The following is a 22496-nucleotide window of genomic DNA, read 5'->3' as shown; positions in this document are numbered from 1 at the left end:
AAAGTGGGAGTGAACAGCACTATAAACAAGAGAGAGAACCAGGGAGGAAAAAGTGAACAGCAAACGTGATATGGGGGTATTATTATTTAAAAACATTTTTTGGTGATCCAGAGCAAAAGGCGATCAGGACTAGTCAGGCAAAATTATCACATTTAAACATAAGTGAAACTATTTGGTTCTTTTTCTTTATTTTTACCATTTATGTGTAAAAGGATTTATGAGTAGGGTTATACCGAATATTCATAAATAGTGCCCCAAATACATTATTTGTATTTAGCCAAATAATGATTTAAATTTAAATATGAATAATCCAGGGCTCTACAGTGCTAAATCCTACTGAAATAAACTCTTGATCTCTGATTTCATGTTTCTTCTTTTATTATTTGTTAAAGCTCAGTGCTTGTTATTCGTATAAAGCTGAATAATATTTTCATATTCGGATGAATAGTAAAGTAAGCTATTTGGTACAGTTGTATTTATATGTAATCTTAATGTATAATTTTAGTTATTACTTGACAGTCAGAGGGTCATTTTCAGAAGGGCTTTTTCATACATAAAAGGCTTCTTATAAAGTTATCCCATGCTTACAAATACTCGTTGTGACAAATAGGTGTATGTGACCCAGATGTTGGTTTATTTGTTGGAAGGGGTAGAGTGTGGGTGGAGTCAGGATGTATACGTATAGGTTATAAAATACAGATATAACACAAGATGGACAAAAGACTTACAATATCTATACAGTTGTAAGCCGAAGTACAATCTTTCACCTATTTATTTAAATAAATTAATTTTAGGAAGAAAAAGACTTAACAACTCTTATCACCTTTCTGCTGCTGGAATTCATTGCCAGAGAATGTGGTAAAAGCAGTTAGATTATCAGGGTTTAAAAAAGGTTTGGATAATTTCCTAAAAGAAAAGTCCATAAGCCGTTATTAAGATGGACTTGGAAAAATCCACTGCTTATTTCCAGGATAAGCAGGATAAAATCTGCTTTACTCTTTTGGATCTTGCCAGTCGCTTGTGACTGTTGGAAACAGGATACTAGAATTAATGGACCTTTGGTCTGTCCCAGTATGGTAATTCTTATGTTCTTATATTCTTATGGCATTTTGCCATCATGCCAACCAGTTAAATATGATGGAGTCTTTGCACAATATATATTATAATCAAAGTATTGCTAACAGTATTTAAGATGTCTTCCCTTTGTTCTGCAGAATCCTCACTTGCAACATATAATAATAAAGTGATATACAATAACTGAAGTAGCTGAATCGTCATCTGTCTTTTGCTATTTGTGAGATATACACCATAGAAGTCTTTAGCATTGCTTTGATTCAGAAGGCCTTCCTTTCCCTTTCCAGGTGCCTCAGATGTGTACAGATTCACATGGCTGAGATGCTAAGGAAGGTAAAATTTAGTCATAGCTGTTAACTTCCTTTCCTTTAGTCCAGCCACATGAATCTGTGTTCCTGCTTTAGAAGACTGTGGCCTGAGGACTCCATGAGCTCTTGGCTTTCTCTGCCATTTGTTCAATGTGTAAAGGGTTCAGAATTAGTGAATTACTTCATATTATGATGCTGCAGTGGTGGATGGGGCTTTGGGGTGGCTCACAATGCTACACTTCTTTGGCAGAGCACCAGCCTATAGCTGGTGGTGTCACTGGGAAAACTGAGCTCTCTACCTCCATCTTCTAAAGAGTTACAACCAGTGGCGTAGGAAGGGGGGGGCAGTGGGGCGGTCCGCCCCGGGTGCACGCGCTGGGGGGGGGGGGGGGGTGTCAGCTCGCTGGTTCTCTGCTCTTTCTGCCCCGGAACAGGTTACTTCCTGTTCCGGGGCAGAGAAAGCAAGGAAGCAGCAGAGCCGACGCAGCTCCCAGTGACGTGCACTGGGGGCAGATCGGCCCTCCCGTCTGCCCCCCGCTGCAAGGTAGGGTGCGTGTTGGGGGTGGTGCGCTCCAGAGGGGGGGGGCGCCATGCCCTACACCCGTGGGGGGGGGGGGGGTGCGCAGCGGCGACCCGCCCCGGGTGTCAGGCACCCTCGCTACGGCACTGGTTACAACCCATTTGTACAAATTCATAAGAACCTAAGAATAGCCATACTGGGTCAGACCAATAGTCCGTGTAGCCCAGTATCCTGTTTCCAACTTTGGCCAATCCAGGTCACAATCCCAGGGCAAGCAATAGTTTCCACATGTCTATCTCAGTAGAGCAGACTATGGACTTTTCCCTCCAGGAACTTGTCCAAACCTTTTTTTTTTTTAAACCCAGATATGCTAAACGCTGTTACCACATCCTCTGGCAATAAGTCTCAGAGCTTAACTATTTGTGAGTGAAAAAACTATTTCCTCGTATTTGTTTTAAAAGTTTTTCCATGTAACTTCATTGAGTGTCCCCTAGTCTGTACTTTTTGAAAGAGTAGAAAATCGATCAACTTCTACCTGTTCTACACCAACTCAGGATTGTATAGACTTCAATCCTATCTTCCCATCCGTCTCGTTTCCAAGCTGAAGAGTCCTAACCTCTTTAGCCTTTCCTTATATGAGAGGAGTTCCATCCTCTTTATCATTTTGGTTGCTTTTCTTTGAACCTTTTCTAATTTCTCTTTTTTGAGATACAGTGACCAGAATTGAACGCAATTATGGAGCGATAAGAGGCGTTATAGTATTATTGGTCTTATTTACCATTTCTTTTCTAATAATTCCTAGCATCCTGTTTGCTTTTTTTGTCTGCTGCCACACACTGAGCAGAAGATTCATATGGCTGGACTGAAGGAAAGGAATTAACAGGTGTATGACAAAATTTTCACCATGCACAGAAGGGATTGTACAGCATGATGTTACATTTCACTTAAAGTATTTCAATTAATTTGTTTCTTTTTTTGCAAACAGGTAAGCTGATGAGTGCTTTACTCACAGGACTGAATGACCGCAACAGTGTTGTACAAAAGTCATATGCTTTTGCTTTGGGACATTTAGTTCGGGTGAGTCTTGGGAGAGATGTCTTATTACAGTCTATGTCATATTGGATGTTGATTGGGTTGTATTAAGCCACATTTAGATCAATATTCAGATGCTGCAGTCAAGGTTTTTATTTGGTTTTTGTTTTGTTTTTTTAGAATATCTGGGTATTCGACACCACTATTTGGATAGTGACTGGTATTGAATATCTGGATATATGTGACTGGTTTTCATGAAATAAGATTTTTGGTCAAGTATATTGTTTTAGCATTGCAGGTTGCATATTTAAAGAATGCCTTTATTTTGCTTTTACAGACAGCAAGAGGTAGTAGCATTGAAAAATTACTGCAAAAACTCAATAGCTGGTACATGGAGAAGGAGGGTAAGTCCATTCTTTGTCTGTGGTACAGAAATAAAGGTTGATACCCAGAAATGTCATCTTTTGAAATTTGCTGGACTATGTGCAGATGGAACTATGTTTATATAACCTATATGCACATACGTTTACCCAAACTGACTGGAAATATTCTTAGAGGTAGCATTGGTGAGGGGGTGAACATTTATGCTCATAGTTGGTAAAATCCTTGCATGTGAATGTTATATTAGCCTGGAAATTTGTGTATACTAAATAGCAATTGTAAATGTGTATGCATACCTTTTATCTTACCCATATACACATAGTTTCTCTTTGAAAACTGGTGTAACTTATGTGCATAAATGTCTCAGAAGTTAGGGAGGGGGTCTATATGCTTATCTTTATTATGTTTCTTATTCATAATTGTCAGCTTGTTTTAAAATTGTTTCCATTCTCCTACCCTTCCCCCTCCTTTGGTACTATACTGTTATTACATGAGCCAATGAAATCTTGATAAGAGGCTGAGAAGACTGTCCAGACTGTTTAGTTTGTCTGTCTTGTCCATTAGACTCAGTGTACAGGATGGCATGTGCTTTGACAGTCCATGCAATAGCGCGCTATAGTCCTGATGTATTGAAGAACCATGCAGAAGGGGTCTTACCCTTGGCGTTTCTGGGTATGCACGAGGTGCCTGATGAGGAGAAAGGAGAAAAAGAGGATTTTAATTTATGGACAGAAGTATGGCAGGAAAATGTACCAGGTGAGTTTTTGTTAGTTTTATCTTTTTGATCTGGGTTTGATTCCATAGTCCTACATTTTTTCCTTCTGGCCATTCAGGGCTGCTGTGTAGTGCTCGCAGCCCTAACAGGATGGAGGCAAGTATTGACCATTGCACAATGGTAGTAGCTTGCACATGTATTGAGTTCTAGAAGGAGCAGTGGTCTGAAGACCTATAGTTAAGAGAGAAAAAAAAATGAGAGAGCTCTGGGTAAACGTGATGATTCACAGTGGAATCCTCCTGCAAAACCTTGTTTTTAATCTGAGGAGAGGACAAGAAGTGGCACAGCTGGGCATAAGCAAACTGTCAGTAGAGGGAAGGCTATATTCCTGTTGCAAATCTGACCCCAGGTCAACAATCCCAGTGTAGCCCACCGAGAGAAAACCCCCGGTGTAAGTCCCAGAAGGAACAAAGGAAAATGCAGTTGGAGTGAGACGAGATAAAAGGTTATCTGAGTAAACAACAAGGGAGTCCCAATAGTAGAAAGTAGTGGTTAAAGAAGGGCAAAGGTCCACCGGAAGCTTACAAAATCGACAAGGAAGCCACATCAAATGCCCCAAAGGCCGAGGTCCCACAAAAAATTGTTCCAAGTGAAAGTCTAAGACTGAAACCACTCAAGCGCTGCCCGAGCCTGCGCTGCTCTATAGTACCAAAAAACATTGAGTACCCCAAGTCCCCCTTGCCGCCGATCACGATAGAGTAAGGACATAGATAGATGAGGTCTCTTGTTATGCCAAATAAACTGAACCATTTGATCTTGAAGACCGAAGAGAAACCCCTGCGACAGGTGGATAGGTAGGGCCTGAAAAAGATACATCAAACGAGGTAAAACGTTCATCTTATCATGACTATATGACCAAACCAAGACAAATCTAATAAATCCCAGTGTTTGAGATAACAATGAATTTCCATAACTAAGGCAGGATAATTAGCTGTAAACTGATTCCCAAAAGACCTAGTCAAGGTGACTCCCAAATACTTAAGGCCCTTGGACATCCAGTGAAGGAGAAAGTAGATTGTAAGGATTCCAGGATCTGCTTAGGAGCACCCACCACCATGGCCTCTGACTTATTTAAATTAATTTTGAAACCCAATACCGCCAAGTCAAATTAGGAAAGGACACCAGAGGTTGCGACAATGATAGTAAGATGTCATAAGCAAATAGCGAAAATTTGTACTCCTGATTACCCAACACAACACCTGTGATATCCAGGTGACAGTGAACAGCTACTTCAAAGGGCTCCACGACTAATGCAAAAAGCATTGGGGAAATGGGCACCCCTGCCAAATACCTCGGGTCAGAGAGAACATGGCCGAGTTGCTCCCATTAATCCGGACACATGCCTGACGAGCTTTGTAGAAAGCATGAATCCACCCCCTAAAATATGGACCAAGGAACAGTCTGAAACCTGGTTCATTAAAGACCAGTGAACACGATCAAAAGCCTTCTCAGCATCAAGACTGACAAGGCACATGGGTAAAGCCTCCTGGCGCACATGGTAAAGCTAATCCATCATTCTCCTCACATCCGTAGCTTGCCTACGCGCCACAAAACCCACCTGGTCAGGATGAATAAGAATGGGCAAGACATTCGAGACCTGGATGGTCAATACTTTAGCCAAGATCTTCACGTTAGAATTAAGGCCCAAGGTTGGTCGATATAAGGTGTATTCAGACTTGTCTTGTAAGCTCTTTGAGCAGGGACTGTCTTTCTTCTATGTTTGTGCAGCGCTGCATACGCCTTGTAGCGCTATAGAAATGCTAAATAGTAGTAGTAGTAGTCAGGTTAGTGATTACCATGATCCATGTCTCCTGCATAGAAGGGGGAAGAGTCACACCATTGCTCTTGTGATCGGAAGTGTCGCCATTAGAGAAGCCAATTCCCCCGCAAAAATCTTATAGAACTCGTTAGGTAGCCTGTCCAGGCCCGGTGATTTACCAGAAGGCAACCCCTTAAGGGCTTTTCAAATCTTCTGCACAGTAATTGGGGCATTCAGGCCAGCACATTGATTGTCCATTAGTGTTAGCAATAGTTGGGCAGACAAATAAGCATAAATACTATTACTACTTATCATTTCTTTTTTTTCTTTTTTTTTTCTTTTATTTATAACCATTAAAATTTTGCAAGTGATAAAACAACCTGCCGGAAATACAGAGAAAGTAATATATAGGAATTATTTCAGTCAGATAATTCTATTCTGTTCCTTAGACCACTAAATAGGGAGAGTGAAACAAGACAAGGAGATCAATTAAACAGTAAACAGAAAAAAACAAACAAACTGGTATTAACCTGATTATCCCCAGATATTACTCGTCTAATTCCTTATTCCACATTGATCATCTGGTTGGCACCCCCAATGTCTAGTCAAATCATTTCATTGAAAACATACTTATTGTCCAATATTAGTTAGAAATAATACATCTGATGACATTCTTTCTCTTTTAAAAACCAGAAGTTATTTAACAATACATATACTTAAGTCTCTAATTCAAATCCCACTGATTAAAGTAATTCCAGTTTTCACAGGCTTCACTCCTTTTAAAGTAATAATTGAGGAAATATGTCTGAGGAAAACTACTTATCATTTCTATAGCGCTACAAGACTTATGCAGCACTGTAAGCATCAATAGCCTCAGGTTGAATGGAGGAATCCAGAGTGTACAAAGATGCCTACCTTGGACTTGCAAGCGTGCTCTAGCATACTATCCTGATCGTACAAAACCTAATTGGAAGTCCTTCCATCTTTTTGTGTTCTTCGACCCTAACAGGTTAGGGATAGCCATCATCAGTTTGGCTGGCCGACTGTATCTCCTACTCAAATATTCAGGCTGGGCTTGACTCTTCATGGCTGGGTCACTGCTCAAAATCTAAGAGCCATGGCAGCTTAAGTGGCCCATTTCTGCTCTGCCCCCATTGAATACATTTGCAGGGCAGCTGCTTGGTCTTCTGTCCACACCTTCACTAATCGCTACTGTCTGGAGCAGCATTCCAAGTGAGATAACTGGTTTGGACAAGCAGTCCTGCAGAATCTTTTTATTAGTTAGGGCCCATTCACTATCTCTTTAATTGCAGAAACTGATTTATAATGTGAGCCTGGTAGCTAGTGAGTCCCACATGTGAGAATATTATACCTGTTTGTCGTCGGAGAAAGTGAAGGGTGCTGTTTACTAAGGTGTGATAACGTTTTTAGCGTGCGCTAACGCTAGAGACACCCTTAAGAATATATGGGTGTCTAGCATTAACGCTCACTAAAAACGCTAGTGCGCCAACAGCACTGCTTAGTAAACAGGGCCCTAAGTTACTTACTTGTAGCAAGTGTTTTCCAAGGGCAGCAGGCATATATTCTCACATCTCTCCCATCTTCCTTTGGAGTTGTCGTCTTAGCTTTAATACTGTACGAGTGTCATGTAGGAGGGAACCAGCACATTCATGGTGGGGCTACTGTAGTGGCGTAGCCAGACAGCCAATTTTGGATGGGCCTGAGCCCGAAGTGGGTGGGCACAACATTTTCTCTGCCCCACCCTACACCCACCTCAAAATATAAATTACACTTTCTCTAAAGGTTGCCAGAATTCCCTTTTACCAAGTTTGGCAAGCAGCAGCATTGTCCCTAGGCTACTGATGCCAGTACCCCATGCGCGTATAGTTGTCGGTGGCTCAAGGATGTTGTCGCTGACTGCAGAGTTTGGGAGAAGGGAGTTCTGAGTGTCTTTGGATGAATTCCACAACTGGGGGTGCTTGGGGATCCCCACCAGCTATACAGCAAGGGTCAGGACTGATGTTAGTCATGCTAGAGCCCAGGTCAGAAAACAGAGGAGAGTCCTCCCTTCCCTGAGCCCCTCTCTTCTCTTCCTCCCCTCCAATTTCCCCACCTGCCATTACTATCACACCACAAAGGGTACAGAGTGCACACTAAGTGGCAACAATATCAAAATGCTTACTAACCAAACAAACAAACTATGAATCAATTTATTGCATGAACATATGTAATTTCTGTTTAATTTTTAAAGACGAGGCATCATATATGGCTCTAAAATAAACTACTGGATCTCCTATACCACTCAGCTGTTCGAGGTCCGAAGCTCTCCAATTTGCCTTAATCATTTTCATCCAATGTCTTATTTTATCTACATAAAAATGAACTTCTGCAACAAATATAAAAAAAAAAGACAACAAAACAGCGACCAGAGAATGCAGATTACAGCACTGTAGAGACTTGATCAACACACTGACAGACCCTCACCAAATACAGAACAAGGGATCACAGATTAGAAATAAAATATTTAGACAAAAATTGAACTGGGAACCCCAAGATGATAAATCTAGCACGTACTACAACACTGGAGAAAGAAAAACAGAAATGCATTTCCTGTTCTACTGAATACAATACAAAGACATTTACTAAGCACATTTCCCGAAGCTAACATATTCCTTTTAAAGCATTCAAAATAAAATTCTTTTTTCTACCTTTGTAATCTGGGCATTTTATTTTTCCATCATTTTGGTTATGGTTTCTCTTTTCTGCTTTCCTGCCTGCCGTCTGCTAATTCTCCTTCAAGTGGCTGCTGTTCATTTGTCTTTTCTTCTCTCTCCTGTCTGTTCCCTCACTACATCTGCCTCTAACATACTGATCATTCCTTTTTAGCTCTTTCCTCTTTTATTTCTTTTCTGCTTTCTGTCAACTCAAATTTCATCCTCTTTAGCTCTTTCCTCTTTTTTTTCTTTTCTGCTTTCTGTCAACTCAAATTTCATCCTCTTTCAGCCTTCTCCTCCTTTTTACTTTTCAGGCATCTATCAAATTTCCATCTTCTCTCACCCAGTATCTCTCCCATTACCCATCTCAAATCTTCCCCAGCCCTCAATTCTCTTTCATCTTTAATCTAATCCCCGTTACCATATTTCTACTCTCTGTAATCACTATCCTCTCATTCATTTCCTTGCCACCTCCTCCTGGCCTCTCCCACATGATTCCACCATCCCCTCCACCCTTCTAGTCCAGCAACTGTTCCCTCTTTCTCCCCAACTCCACTCTTGTAGCCTGACATCTCCCTGTCCCTTCTCTCTTCCCTCCTGCTTGCTCCCCCTTTTCTCCAGCACTTCTCCCTCTCTCTTCAATCACTCCCTTCTGCTCCTGGATCCAACATCTCCCTCTCTCTCCTCTTCCTTCATGTCCAAAAATCTCTCCCTCTCTCCAATTGTCCACCGTCTCTTTCCTTCCCTTGTGCCCAAAATCTCTCTTCCCTCTTCCCAATGCAGCATTTTCCCCTTCCTTCTGTCCACTACCTGCTCCAACATTTCTCCTCTCTCCCTGTGCACCATTCTTCCTCCCCTCCACCCCTATGTCTAACATTTCTCCCTGTCACCCTCCATACAGCATCTTACCCTCCTCTCCACCCTTATGTCCAACAATACACCCCTCCTCTCCCCATGTCCAACAGTTCTCCCTCTCTCACCCTCCATGCAACAATTATCCCTCTCTTTCTGTGCAGCCTCTTGCTCACCCCTCCACCCCTATGTCCATTTATCCCTCTCTCGTCCTTCTCACCTTCCATGCATCATCCTTCAACTCCACCCTTAAGTCCAACAATTTTTCCTCTCTCATCCCTCTCACCCTCCTTGCAGCATCTCTCCCTTCCCTCTGTCCCTTATGTCTAACATTTCTTCCTCTCACCCCCAATGCAGCCTCTCTCTCTCTCCCTCCCTCCCTCCCCTCCCCTCCAACCCTATGTCCAGCGTTTCTCCCTGTCACCCCTCACACCCTATATAGCCAAGCAGCATTTCTCCCTCTCTCATCCCCCATGCAGCATCTCTCCCTCCCCTCTCACCCTTATGTCCAACATTTCTCCCCCTCAACCTCCATGCAGCCTGTCTCCCTCCCCTCCAACCCTATGTCAAATGTTTCTCCCTTTCTCACCCCTCACACCATCCATGGCCAAGCAGCATTTCTCCCTCTCTCATCCTCCATGCAGCATCTTACCTTCCCCTCCACCCTTATGTCCAACTAATTATCCCCTCCCCTGATTCTCTCTCTGTGACACCCCCTCCCCTGTCCCTATCTGCCCATCCGCAGCATCTCTCATTCCCTACCCCACATCACACCTTTTTATGATCTGGTTCCTGGCAGCAGCATTGGCTCCCGTAGTCCTGCATCTCCCTCCCTCAAGCGTCACTTTTGAGTGAACAGGTCTCCGGCAGTGGCAGCGATTCTCACACACTGCCTTCTGGTGCCGCTAAGCTGGAAGCCTCTCTGCCGTGTCCCGCCCCTAGTCAGATCAGGAAGTTATGACAGAGGGAGCCGGGACGTGGCAGAAAGGAGACTTCCGGCTTAGTGGCACCAGCAGGCAGCGTGTGGGAATCGATGCCACTGCCGGGGAACCCGTTCACGCGAGAGCGACACAAGGGAGGGAGATGCAGGACCGTGGGAGCCCAGCCTAATCCCCCTCCATACCAGGTATGTTAAAGGTGCAGCACTGCTGGATGGGCCAGAGCCCAAACTTGCTGGGCCACTGCCTTTAAGGTGACTGCACTTGGCAGTGTCCACACAAGGCTCCATGGATAACATCACCCACAAGTAAGTATGCCTGCTGCCCTTGGAGAACATCTGCTACAGGTAAGTAACTTAGCTTTCTCAGGAAAACAAGGATTCCTTGTCAGGATTTTCCTATTGTGATGAGATAAGTGACTGTACTTCAGATTTTCTCATTGGAAAGGATGTTTGAGTGGATTGGAATTTGAATTTAAAGAATATTGTGGGACTAAGGAATAGACACTCGTTTAATCTGTTTTTGTGCCAGTTGGCTGAGTTTTACACCATTTTGGATGAATTGTTTGTTTTTTTTTGTCCTATGGTTGCAAATGTTTAATTGGTTTCCCTTTAAACTGTGGGAATGTGAATGCTGAAGATCTTTTTTTCTTCCCATTTTTGGTTACTGTTTTAGCCAGTGTGTAATTTACTCGGTCAGCTGTCTGCTTTAAGCAGAATGTTTTGTTTTTGACATGGTTTTGAAATAGTTCTGCCTCCTTTCTACCTTTTTTTATTGGTAATTGAAATCACCCATTATTTTAGAGTGGCCAGATTTGTTGGCTTTCCATATTTCTGTTGATATTTCATTATATGTGTGTACATTCTGGCTAGGCAAAAAGTGGTATACTACCAACACTATTCTCTTTTTTTATCACGCAATGGAATTTCTATCTGTAAAGATGTGCAATCTGTTTCCTGAAGAATATTTACGCTGTTGACTTAGTGCCATCTTTAACGTATAGCATCACCCCTCCTCCAGTTTGATCCTCATTATTGCCATACAATTTGCACCCTGGCATCAGTGTTCCGTTAGTTATCCTCTTTCCACCAGGGCTCTGAAATGCAAATTATATCTACCCCTAGATACTCTAACTCTGCCATCTTAATTTTAAGCTACTAGCTTTTGAATACAGACATTTCAGATTGTGGTTTTTGTTTGTATTGACTACCTTTTTAGTTATCTTTAATTTAAAGACTGACTTTTGCCTTTAATGCAACAGAATGCCCTAATTTTCCTATTTTGATGATTCTTTCCAAGACCCAAGTTTAAAAGCTTCTCTATCTACTCCTTAAGTGTCTACACCAGCAACTTTGCCCCTAGTTAAGGCAGAATTCATCTTTTTAGAATAGCCTCCCACTTCCCCCAGAAGTTGCCCAGTTTCTAACAAATCTAAATCCCTCTTTCCTACTCCATTTTCTTATCCACCCCATTGAAACTTCAGAGCTATGCCTACCTTTTGGGTCCTGTGCACTGAATAGGAAGTGTTTCAGAGAATGCTTCCTGAAGATTCTGGATCTGTCTAAATTTTGCTTCCAGAACTTCCACCCACACTTTCCTATGCCATTGGTACCCACATGTACCTAGATAGCCAGCAACTTCCCAGCTCTGTCTAAAATCAAGTCATCAAATGATCCTCATGCTCACCAACCACCCAGCTATGTACATGCCTAATAAATCTCCAACTAAAACTGCTGTCCTAAACCTTGTTTAGCAAGATCCTTTTATGATACTGCTGTTGACCTGTGGCTGAGATAGTTGGTTACATCTAAATTATTCAGTTCATTTTCCTTCTGTAAGAGGTAAAGGTTTGCCTTTATCTAGGAATCATTTAGACTTGTAAAGTCTCAAAAAGGAAGAAAATCACTCATTAGCTGCTTTCTTAAAATTGTGTTTGTTTGACTGGCTTTATGGCTCAGACTATATCCCTATGATACAGAAAACTCAGTCATTTGTCCATTAAAACCTTCAAAGCTTGGGTGCTTCAATCTCAAATTGTCCTTATGGGGTTCTGTTATTGAGCTTTACACAAGTCTTTGCTGCATGCTAAGGCCATTTTTACAGCAGCTGTAAAAATGTTTTTTTTTTCTACTTTTTTGCATTAATGGCCATGTGCTAATATTGCCATTAGTACATGGCCATTTCTTTTAAATTACCTTGTGAGCACTTACTGCCACCCATTTTGTAAGCGGTAAGGGCTCATGCAGTATCCATGTGTTAACCAGTTAGCATGTGGTAATGTAGATGGGCTAACTGGTTAGTGCAGGAAAGCCCACTCTCAACCCCTGACATGCTTTCTCAAAAGAAAAAAAAAATTAGGAAAATTTTTTACCACACAGTTTGCAGAACATCTGAGCGTATCCTGCATTACTCCATTTTTTGCTGCATTAGATGCATGTTAGCCCATAACGTAGCTTATTAAAAGGATGTCTATAATGGGCCCTGTTGCTAAACAAGGAGTGGTGTAAATGGTTAGTTTCAAAGATGTCTTCCCTCCAGTCTTCAAGAGTTTCGCAGTTGTCTAGGTATATTGAGCAGTGAGAAGTGGGATAATAAATGCTAAATTTCCCTGTGTTTTGATGTATGCAGGAAGTTTTGGCGGCATCAGACTATACATGCAGGAGTTGATAGCCATTACCCAAAAGGCTTTGCAGTCGCAGTCTTGGAAGATGAAAGCCCAAGGAGCGTCAGCCATGGCATCTATTGCTAAACAGCAAACTGGGTCTCTGGTGCCACCACATCTGGGTATGGTGCTCAGTGCTTTGCTTGAAGGACTACCTGGAAGGACATGGACAGGCAAGGTAAAATTTTGAACTACATACCAGTGTCCGTTTTGTTTGCAAAAAAACATCCAAAAATTCATAACGAATGTGGCCATTTTCAAACCAGAAAAACATCCAATTTTTTTGTTTTGAAAATAACCATTTGCTAGTCATTTTTGTGCTCAGAGGGGCCGATATTCAGACCGCAGGAGGCAGCCTGGCTAAATTCCACAGTCAGCGGTAAGACCAGATATGCAATGCCAGGCCGTTTCCGGTGACCAGCATTGAATATCTGGTTTATTTTTGGCCTAAACTTAACCGGCCAAGCCAATGTTCAGCACTGGCCAGTTAAGTTTATAGTGGCCAAATATAGGCCTGCTATTTTGGCGGCCCAATTTGTTTGCCAAAGTTAGCCGATGATGCACTGAATATTTGCAGATAGCCAGTTATTTTATGTTGACCAGGAGGATACTGAATACTTGTGGATAGCCAGTTAAGTGCTATTTAACCAGCCAGGAGCCATTCTTGATATATTGTTACTTGATATTGTTTTCACTTTAAGAAACCATTGAAGCATTGCAGGACTTCACCACAAATAAAACTGATCCATCAGACTCAGTAAAATATTATGGTCAACCTTGTCAAAAGCACTGGCCATATCAAATTGTAAAAATTTTCTTGCCTCGACTAAGGTCCATCCTGAAATTGGTTATCAAGGTGATAAGAATTTTCTCTGTACTATATGGAAGTCTAATCCCTGATTGAGAACTATATAAGATATTATGATATATGAGATATGAGTCAGAAGGTATTCCATGAATTGACTGGACACCCAGACCTTCCATCACCTTTACTAACAGTGGTATGGGGGCCACCGGTCTGTAATTGGATACTTCACTCATGCTAGACTTGGGGTTCTTAGGAATGGTCGTGAGAATTATTTTGCCTTTGTCTTTAAGTAATAAGCCTTGAGACAACATAAAAGAAAGGTTAGACATAAGATAGCTAACGAACAGGTCAGGTGCTGACTTCAATAAATAGATCACGCATCTAACAAGCAATACGATGATGAGTATTTGGAGAGAGAGAATTTAACTGAATCAAGAGTTGGTAGAGAGAAGGAAGACCAAACCTTATCTGCAGGTGAATCTGGGGAAGAAATATTTGAAGATCTAAGTTGGTCAGCTAAGATGATAATAGTATCATTTAGCTCGTTTCTGATTTTCGACTGTAGTAGACCTCTAGATACTTTAGAGTGTCTGATGACCACTCCAAATGTAGACAGCTGATGGCATTTACAATTAAGGGACACTGCTAAAGATTTCTCAAAATCGATCTTTAAACCAGAAAAGGAGATATATCGTGTTAAATTGTCGTATGAGGGAAACCAGCCTAGGGATGTCTCTAGGGTGGTCCAAAAAAATAAGCATGTCATCCTCAAATAAGAATCTTGTAGTCCATGGAGCCTGCCATGATTCCCTTAATGTCCCTGGACTGTCTGATCTTTGAGGCTAGAGGTTCCAACGAAAGGACAAATGGCATGGGCAAGAGCAGACATCCCTGACGAGTACCCCCGTTCCAAGAGAAACCCAGAGGTCAGTGCCCCATTTATCAAAATTTGGGCAGTTGGATTGCTATAAAGGGCCTTGACTCCACCTAAAAATTCCCCCATGATACCAAATTGGGGAAGGACCCAGAAGGGATAATCCCAAAAGATTAATCAAATGCTTTCGCTGTGTCAAGGCTTGGGATAATCGCAACCCCAGGCTGATGTCCCCTGGCCTGCAAGGCAGCGAGGGCTCTTAGTATGTTGCTGGAGGTGTAACTGCCCAGCATAAAACCGGATTGACCTGCATGCACTAAATTGGGGAGTACCATTCCTAGGCATCTAGCCATTATATTAGCAAAATCAAGATCGGTCGATAGGAGCCCAAAAGTTCTTTATCTCATCTCAGTTTGGGTAGTACCACAATATGTACATGAGTCAACTTCTTGCCCACCATGCCCATTTCACATATATGCTGACGCATAATATTAAAGGGGGCTGCAATTTTTCCCCTCAGTATTTTGTAAAATTCAGACCCCAGTCCGTCAGGCCCTGGAGCCTTAGCCAATTTGAGGTGCTTTATAGCTTGCAGTATTCAGCAATTGGGGCATTAATACCCGCTCTCTGGTCATGGGTCAACTGTGGGAGGTCTAAGCCGTGGAAAAAAGTATTCTATTGTATGCTATCACTACATCCTCTGTCATAAAGGGACTTATAAAAGTCTATGAATGCTGCCTGAACTGCCTGCTGTGCTGTTACCCAGTGGCCTGCACCATTTTTTATATGGGTTATCACTTACTTTGCTGCTCTCTGACTAATGTTGAAAGCAATTTCCACACTTTATTACCCATTTGTGCAAGTTGTATTTATACAAATGATTATCCTGAGCAGCCCTTTCATTCAAAACATCATTTATCTGCTTCCTTATAGAATTATATTCCTGCCTCAGTACTTCATCCCTTGTCAAAACACGGCATTCTCGGACTATCTGCCCCTGTTCCATAACAATCAACAAAAGTCTATCCTTCTCCTTATGCACATGCACTGCATAGGCCAGTTTCTTTCCCTTCATCACTGTCTTACCTGCCTCCCAATAAGTGATTGAGGCAGCATCTTCAATGTTATCCAGTAAATATTGTTCCCATGCTTTATTTAAAAAGGTTTTGAACTCTGGGTCTAAGTACATAGGTTTCATCCATAAAACAACAAAGAAAGCGGGAGAAAAACCAAAATAGACCAGATAGAAACCACAAAGAGTAAGAGCACCAAAGAAGTTTATTAAGACCCTACATGGTCCGTGTTTTGGCCAACTGGCCTTCTTCAGGGGTCTTCAAATTGACGTATACAGATGTGCCTCCAGAATTCTTATGGAGTGCAAGGCATAAACGCTGGTGCTGTCTAAAATCGAACGTCAGCTGAAGAAGGCCGGTTGGCCGAAACACGGACCGTGTAGGGTCTTAATAAACTTCTTTGGTGCTCTTACTCTTTGTGGTTTCTGTGGTTTCTATCTGGTCTATTTTGGTTTTTCTCCCGCTTTCTTTGTTGTTTTATGTGTTTTTTTGCGGGAGACCTGGACCTTCTTTTTGTTGGTTTCATAGGTTTCATCCGCCATATAGATCCCTGCTTCCATTGATGCAATCTTAGATTTGCCCAAACCAAGCAGTGATCAAATACAGCCCCATCCTCAGTGCCAGAAGCTGTAGTCCCCAAAAGGAGGGGGCCAGGAGCAAATAATCCATCTGTTTGAGTTCAATTTACATGGGAGAAAAAGGTGTAGTCACACACCTCAGAGTGAAGTATTCTGTGAGTGTCTAAGAATCCCAATTCATTCACAAGAAAATTAAACTCTTTGCCATCTAATTCTGGTTTCCTAGATTTAGGGGGGCAGCAGTCTATCAAGGGGTTAGTTATATTGAAATACGCCCCCCCAACTAATTGATAACCTCCCAGAGGAGCCAACATAGACAATTGACAGGAAAAAAAAATCTGAAAGTATGCATTTGGAGCATAGACTGAACAGAGGGCAACCCTAGTCACTGCAAGTTCGCCCACCCATATGGCAAACCTGCCTTCTGGGTCATGTATGAGCTTATGCAGCTCCAAATGGTGTTTTTTATGACTAAAAATAGCTACCCCTCTCTGCCTTCCATTAAAGGATGAGTATGGCAGCTCACCATCCCAATGGCTACACTATTTCAGATGCTCCATATTTATAAGGTGGGTTTCCTGCGTCAGTAAGATAACGACTTTCATTCTTTTACAGTAACTAAAATTATTTGTACGCTTTGCTGGGGAGTGGATACCATCCACATCGAACATGGCCATTTGCAGACTACCCAACTTGGACTACCCTTTAATGTCAGTGTTCTCCACAGGAGCGGTGTTGAGCTAGCCTGGTAAAACCAAGATGTGTCAGGTCAAAAGGAATTGTCTTCCCAGCTGCATATTCTCTGGTCATTGCAGGAGGATTCCATCCAGACCTTGGGAACCCTGTGTCCCGTTTCTCCCCCCCCCCCCCCCCCCAGATACAGATAGCTTTTTGCTGGCCGGGGAACAAAGGCCATAAAATCAAGTCATAGTTCACATTTACTGCGTTCTTCAAAGTGCAGATTGTTTTTGGATTGCAAACATCCAAATCGGCATGAATCAATGGATTTCAAATTTTTAAATAATTCAAGCCCATCTGCCTCTGTTGCTACTTGTAAATGTTTTTGTTTTCATTTAAAGATGCCCCTTTTTGATTTACTGATCTTGCTTTATCTTTTTAGGAAGAACTGTTGAAAGCTATTGCCACAGTGGTTTCAGCATGCAGGTAATCTCACTTAGCAGTTGCTGCAATGTTTAATAACTGCTTCAGGGTATAAAGGCATGAATATCATTTGGCGTTGTGAAGACTGGTCACTTTTGATGTGTTTTCTATCATAGTGAACAACTGCAGAAACCGGTGGCTGATCAGCCCACCATACATGACATTGTCCAGGCTGTTCTGAAAGAATGCCGCAAGGAAAACCTCCGGTACAAGATTAAAGCCCTGAAATGTGCGGCAGAAGTACTGCAAGTGACGAGAGAAGATAGATTCCAGGACATGGCAGATATTTTGCTACCATTAATAAAGAAGGTAACTATAAATCAATGTAAACACCAAGCTACAAATTTGAGTCTTTGATCAGGCAGTGTCAAGCACTGAGAATCATATACAGTGTTTGGAAAAGGAAGTATTTGATGGGTAAAGATATCAGGGGTGCTCGGGGGGGGGGGGGGGGGGGAGTGATCTAAGCAGTTAACCCACTCTCGGGCACGCATCACACGTTCGATAGTAGTCAGCTATGACTCGAGAGAGACTTTTTGATTAGAAGATTTGGCCATCTCACTGGGAGGTAATCATCAGCACAACAGGAGGGGGTTGGGCTGTGCATAGGGAAACGGACTACTTTGAAGCATTCCATGTGGTGGACCTGAGCCATAATACTGCTCAGCGTTTTTAAGATATTTTATTCTTAATGTCTCAACTTTCTAGCTACAGGTTTAGCTACCTTATATATCTATTCTCTAGACTTTATTGCTTAATTTGTCCCGTGAATCTGTATTGTGGTGTACTTCTCTGTCTTCTAACACAGACTCCAGAAAAAGACAAAAAAAAAAACCAAACAAAACATTTCTATTTCTGCCTAGCTCTGATAGTAGATAGGATAAGCTTTTCAGACTGTTTCTTATTCTTCACCATGCTAACTTGCTGTAGTATTCTAACTTTGGCTACTATACTGTGGAATAGCTCTGCCAAGTTTATTTTCCATTGTCAGTCCTAGGTTTAAAAAAAAAAGGCAGCTTTAGTCTTTCAACTGGTGTAATTTGCAAACTGCTTTAATTTTTGGGAATATTTAGATTTAAAAAGAGAAAAGTTATTTTCTAGTTGAATTGGATTGTGGTATCAAAGTGAATTTGATTGTATCAAACTGGTCCATCATTCTTGGGGCTTGGGGAAAGGAAGAAGCAATATGGATCACCTTGAAAAGAGATGATGGAATCTCTGTCCACATGGGGATTGTCTGTAGACCTCCGACACAATCGGAGGAACTAGATAAAGATCTGGTTATAGATATCCAAAAGTTGGGAAAGAAAAGAGATTCTGTTGCTGGGATATTTTAACCTGCCGGATGCAGATTGAATAGTTCAATCTGCGGAATCAAAAAGAAGTAGAGAGATCATAGATTCCTTTAAAAGTGCTCTGCTCAGGCAAATGGTGATGGAACCCACAAGGGAGGGAGCGACACTGGATCTGGTGCTGACAAATGGGGAAAGTGTGTCTAATGTCCGAATGGGTGCCCATCTGTGAGGTAATTAAATTTGCTGATGACACAAAGTTATTCAAAGTCGTTAAATTGCGGGAGGATTGTGAAAAAGTACAAGAGTACCTTACGAGACTGGGAGACTGGGTGTCTAAATGGCAGATGACGTTTAATGTGAGCAAATGCAAAGTGATGCATGTGGGAAAGAGGAACCCGAAAGTGAATGATACATACCTGTAGCAGGTGTTCTCCGAGAACAGCAGGCTGATTGTTCTCACGACTGGGTGACGTCCGCGGCAGCCCCCCACCAACCGGAAAAGGCTTCGCGGGACGGTCGGCACGCAGGGCATGCCCACCGCGCATGCGCGGCCGTCTTCCCGCCCGTGCGCGACCGCTCCCGCCAGTTGAATGACTAGCAAAAGAAGGATGAAACACACAACTCCAAAGGGGAGGAGGGAGGGTAGGTGAGAACAATCAGCCTGCTGTCCTCGGAGAACACCTGCTACAGGTATGTATCATTCACTTTCTCCGAGGACAAGCAGGCTGCTTGTTCTCACGACTGGGGTATCCCTAGCTCTCAGGCTCACTCAAAACAAGAACCCAGGTCAAGAGTGCAGCCTGACCAGAATAAATTCGGGTCCTGGAGGGTGGAGTTGGATTTACACCCCAAACAGATTCTGCAGCACCGACTGCCCGAACCGACTGTCGCGTCGGGTATCCTGCTGGAGGCAGTAATGTGATGTGAATGTGTGGACAGATGACCACGTCGCAGCCTTGCAAATCTCTTCAATAGTGGCTGACTTCAAGTGGGCCACCGACGCTGCCATGGCTCGAACACTATGAGCCGTGACATGACCCTCAAGAGCCAGCCCAGTCTGGGCGTAAGTGAAGGAAATGCAATCTGCTAGCCAATTGGAGGTGGTGCGTTTCCCGACAGCGACCCCTAGCCTGTTAGGGTCGAAAGAAACAAACAATTGGGCGGACTGTCTGTGGGGCTGTGTCCGCTCCAAGTAGAAGGCCAATGCTCTCTTGCAGTCCAATGTGTGCAACTGACGTTCAGCAGGGCGGGTATGCGGCCTGGGGAAGAATGTTGGCAAGACAATTGACTGGTTAAGATGGAACTCCGACACCACCTTCGGCAGGAACTTTGGGTGGGTGCGGAGCACTACTCTGTTGTGATGAAATTTGGTATATGGAGCATGAGCTACCAGGGCTTGAAGCTCACTGACCCTACGAGCTGAAGTAACTGCCACCAAGAAAATGACCTTCCAGGTCAAGTACTTCAGATGGCAGGTATTCAGTGGCTCAAAAGGAGGTTTCATCAGCTGGGTGAGGACGACGTTGAGATCCCATGACACTGTAGGAGGCTTGATAGGGGGCTTTGACAAAAGCAAGCCTCTCATGAATCGAACGACTAAAGGCTCTCCAGAGATGGCTTTACCTTCCACACGATAATGGTAAGCACTAATCGCACTAAGGTGATTCCTTACTGAGTTGGTCTTGAGGCCAGACTCTGATAAGTGTAGAAGGTATTCAAGCAGGTTCTGTGCAGGGCAAGAACGAGGTTCTAGGGCCTTGCTCTCACACCAAACGACAAACCTCCTCCACTTGAAAAAGTAACTCTTTTTAGTGGAATCCTTCCTGGAGGCAAGCAGGACCCGGGAGACACCCTCCGACAGACCCAACGCAGCGAAGTCTACGCCCTCAACATCCAGGCCGTGAGAGCCAGAGACTGAAGGTTGGGGTGCAGTAACGCTCCATCGTTCTGCGAAATGAGAGTTGGAAAACACTCCAATCTCCACGGTTCTTCTGAGGACAACTCCAGAAGAAGAGGGAACCAGATCTGACGGGGCCAAAAGGGCGCTATCAGAATCATGGTGCCGCGGTCGTGCTTGAGCTTCAGTAAGGTCTTCCCCACCAAAGGTATGGGAGGATAAGCATACAGGAGGCCGGTCCCCCAATGGAGGAGAAAGGCGTCCGACGCTAGCCTGCCGTGTGTCTGAAGTCTGGAACAGAACAGAGGCAGCTTGTGGTTGGTCTGAGAGGCGAAAAGGTCCACCGAGGGGGTGCCCCACTCTCGGAAGATCTTGCGTACCACTCTGGAATGGAGCGACCACTCGTGCGGTTGCATGACTCTGCTCAGTCTGTCGGCCAGACTGTTGTTTACGCCTGCCAGGTATGTGGCTTGGAGGAGCATGCCAAACTGGCACGCCCAGCGCCACAGCCCGACGGCTTCCTGACACAGGGGGCGAGATCCGGTGCCCCCCTGCTTGTTGACGTAATACATTGCAACCTGATTGTCTGTCCGAATTTGGATAATTTGGCAGGACAGCCGATCTCTGAAAGCCTTCAGCGCGTTCCAGATCGCTCGGAGCTCCAGGAGGTTGATCTGCAGATCCTTTTCCTGGAGGGACCACAGACCCTGGGTGTGAAGCCCATCGACATGAGCTCCCCAACCCAGGCGAGATGCATCCGTCGTCAGCACCTTCGTGGGCTGCGGAATTTGGAATGGACGTCCCAGGGTCAAATTGGTCCGGATGGTCCACCAGAGCAGTGAAGTGCGGCAACTGGTGGAGAGGCGGATGACATCTTCTAGATTCCCGGTGGCTTGGAACCACTGGGAAGCTAGGGTCCATTGAGCAGATCTCATGTGAAGACGAGCCATGGGAGTCACATGAACTGTGGAGGCCATATGACCCAGAAGTCTCAACATCTGCCGAGCTGTGACCTGCTGAGACGCTCTGGTCTGCGAAGCGAGGGACAGGAGGTTGTTGGCCCTCGCTTCGGGAAGGAAGGCCTGAGCCGTCTGGGTATTCAGCAGAGCTCCTATGAATTCCAGAGACTGGGTTGGCTGGAGATGGGACTTTGGGTAATTTATCACAAACCCCAACAGCTCCAGGAGTTGAATAGTGCACTGCATGGACCGGAGGGCTCCTGCCTCCGAGGTGTTCTTGACCAGCCAATCGTCGAGATATGGGAACACGTGCACTCCCAGCCTGCGTAGGTACGCCGCCACCACCACGAGGCACTTTGTAAACACTCGTGGGGCGGAGGCGAGCCCAAGGGCAGCACACAATACTGAAAGTGCCGTGCGCCCAGGCGGAATCTGAGATACTGTCTGTGAGCTGGCAGTATCGGGATGTGAGTATATGCATCCTTTAAATCCAGGGAACATAGCCAATCGTTTTTCTGAATCATTGGCAGAAGGGTGCCCAAGGAAAGCATCCTGAACTTTTCTTTGACCAGGAATTTGTTCAGGCCTCTCAGGTCTAGGATGGGACGCATCCCCCCTGTTTTCTTTTCCACAAGGAAGTACCTGGAATAGAATTCCTGCCCGGGTGGTACGGGCTCGACCGCATTGGCGCTGAGAAGGGCGGAGAGTTCCTCTGCAAGTACCTGCTTGTGATGGGAGCTGAAGGATTGAGCTCCCGGAGGACAATTTGGAGGCAGGGAGGCCAAATTCAGGGCGTATCCGCACCGCACTATTTGGAGAACCCACTGGTCGGAGGT

General features: G+C 43.9%; 1 protein-coding gene across 2 annotated transcripts in view; it reads left to right on the top strand.

Annotated features, from left to right (window-relative positions):
- Nucleotides 1-22496, top strand: part of ECPAS (Ecm29 proteasome adaptor and scaffold) — a 318939-nt gene that overhangs the window by 274397 nt on the left and 22046 nt on the right. For both annotated transcript variants that reach the window (XM_030193760.1, XM_030193758.1), the window contains exons 39-44: nt 2888-2979; nt 3272-3338; nt 3880-4071; nt 12982-13193; nt 17469-17512; nt 17626-17818. In XM_030193760.1, the coding sequence (XP_030049620.1) occupies nt 2888-2979; nt 3272-3338; nt 3880-4071; nt 12982-13193; nt 17469-17512; nt 17626-17818 (800 nt within the window). The remainder of the gene's footprint in view (nt 1-2887; nt 2980-3271; nt 3339-3879; nt 4072-12981; nt 13194-17468; nt 17513-17625; nt 17819-22496) is intronic.

This window comes from Microcaecilia unicolor, chromosome 2 (genome assembly GCF_901765095.1).
Source record: "Microcaecilia unicolor chromosome 2, aMicUni1.1, whole genome shotgun sequence".
In the NCBI taxonomy this organism is placed as follows: domain Eukaryota; kingdom Metazoa; phylum Chordata; class Amphibia; order Gymnophiona; family Siphonopidae; genus Microcaecilia; species Microcaecilia unicolor.
This window is presented reverse-complemented; position numbering and strand designations above follow the sequence as displayed.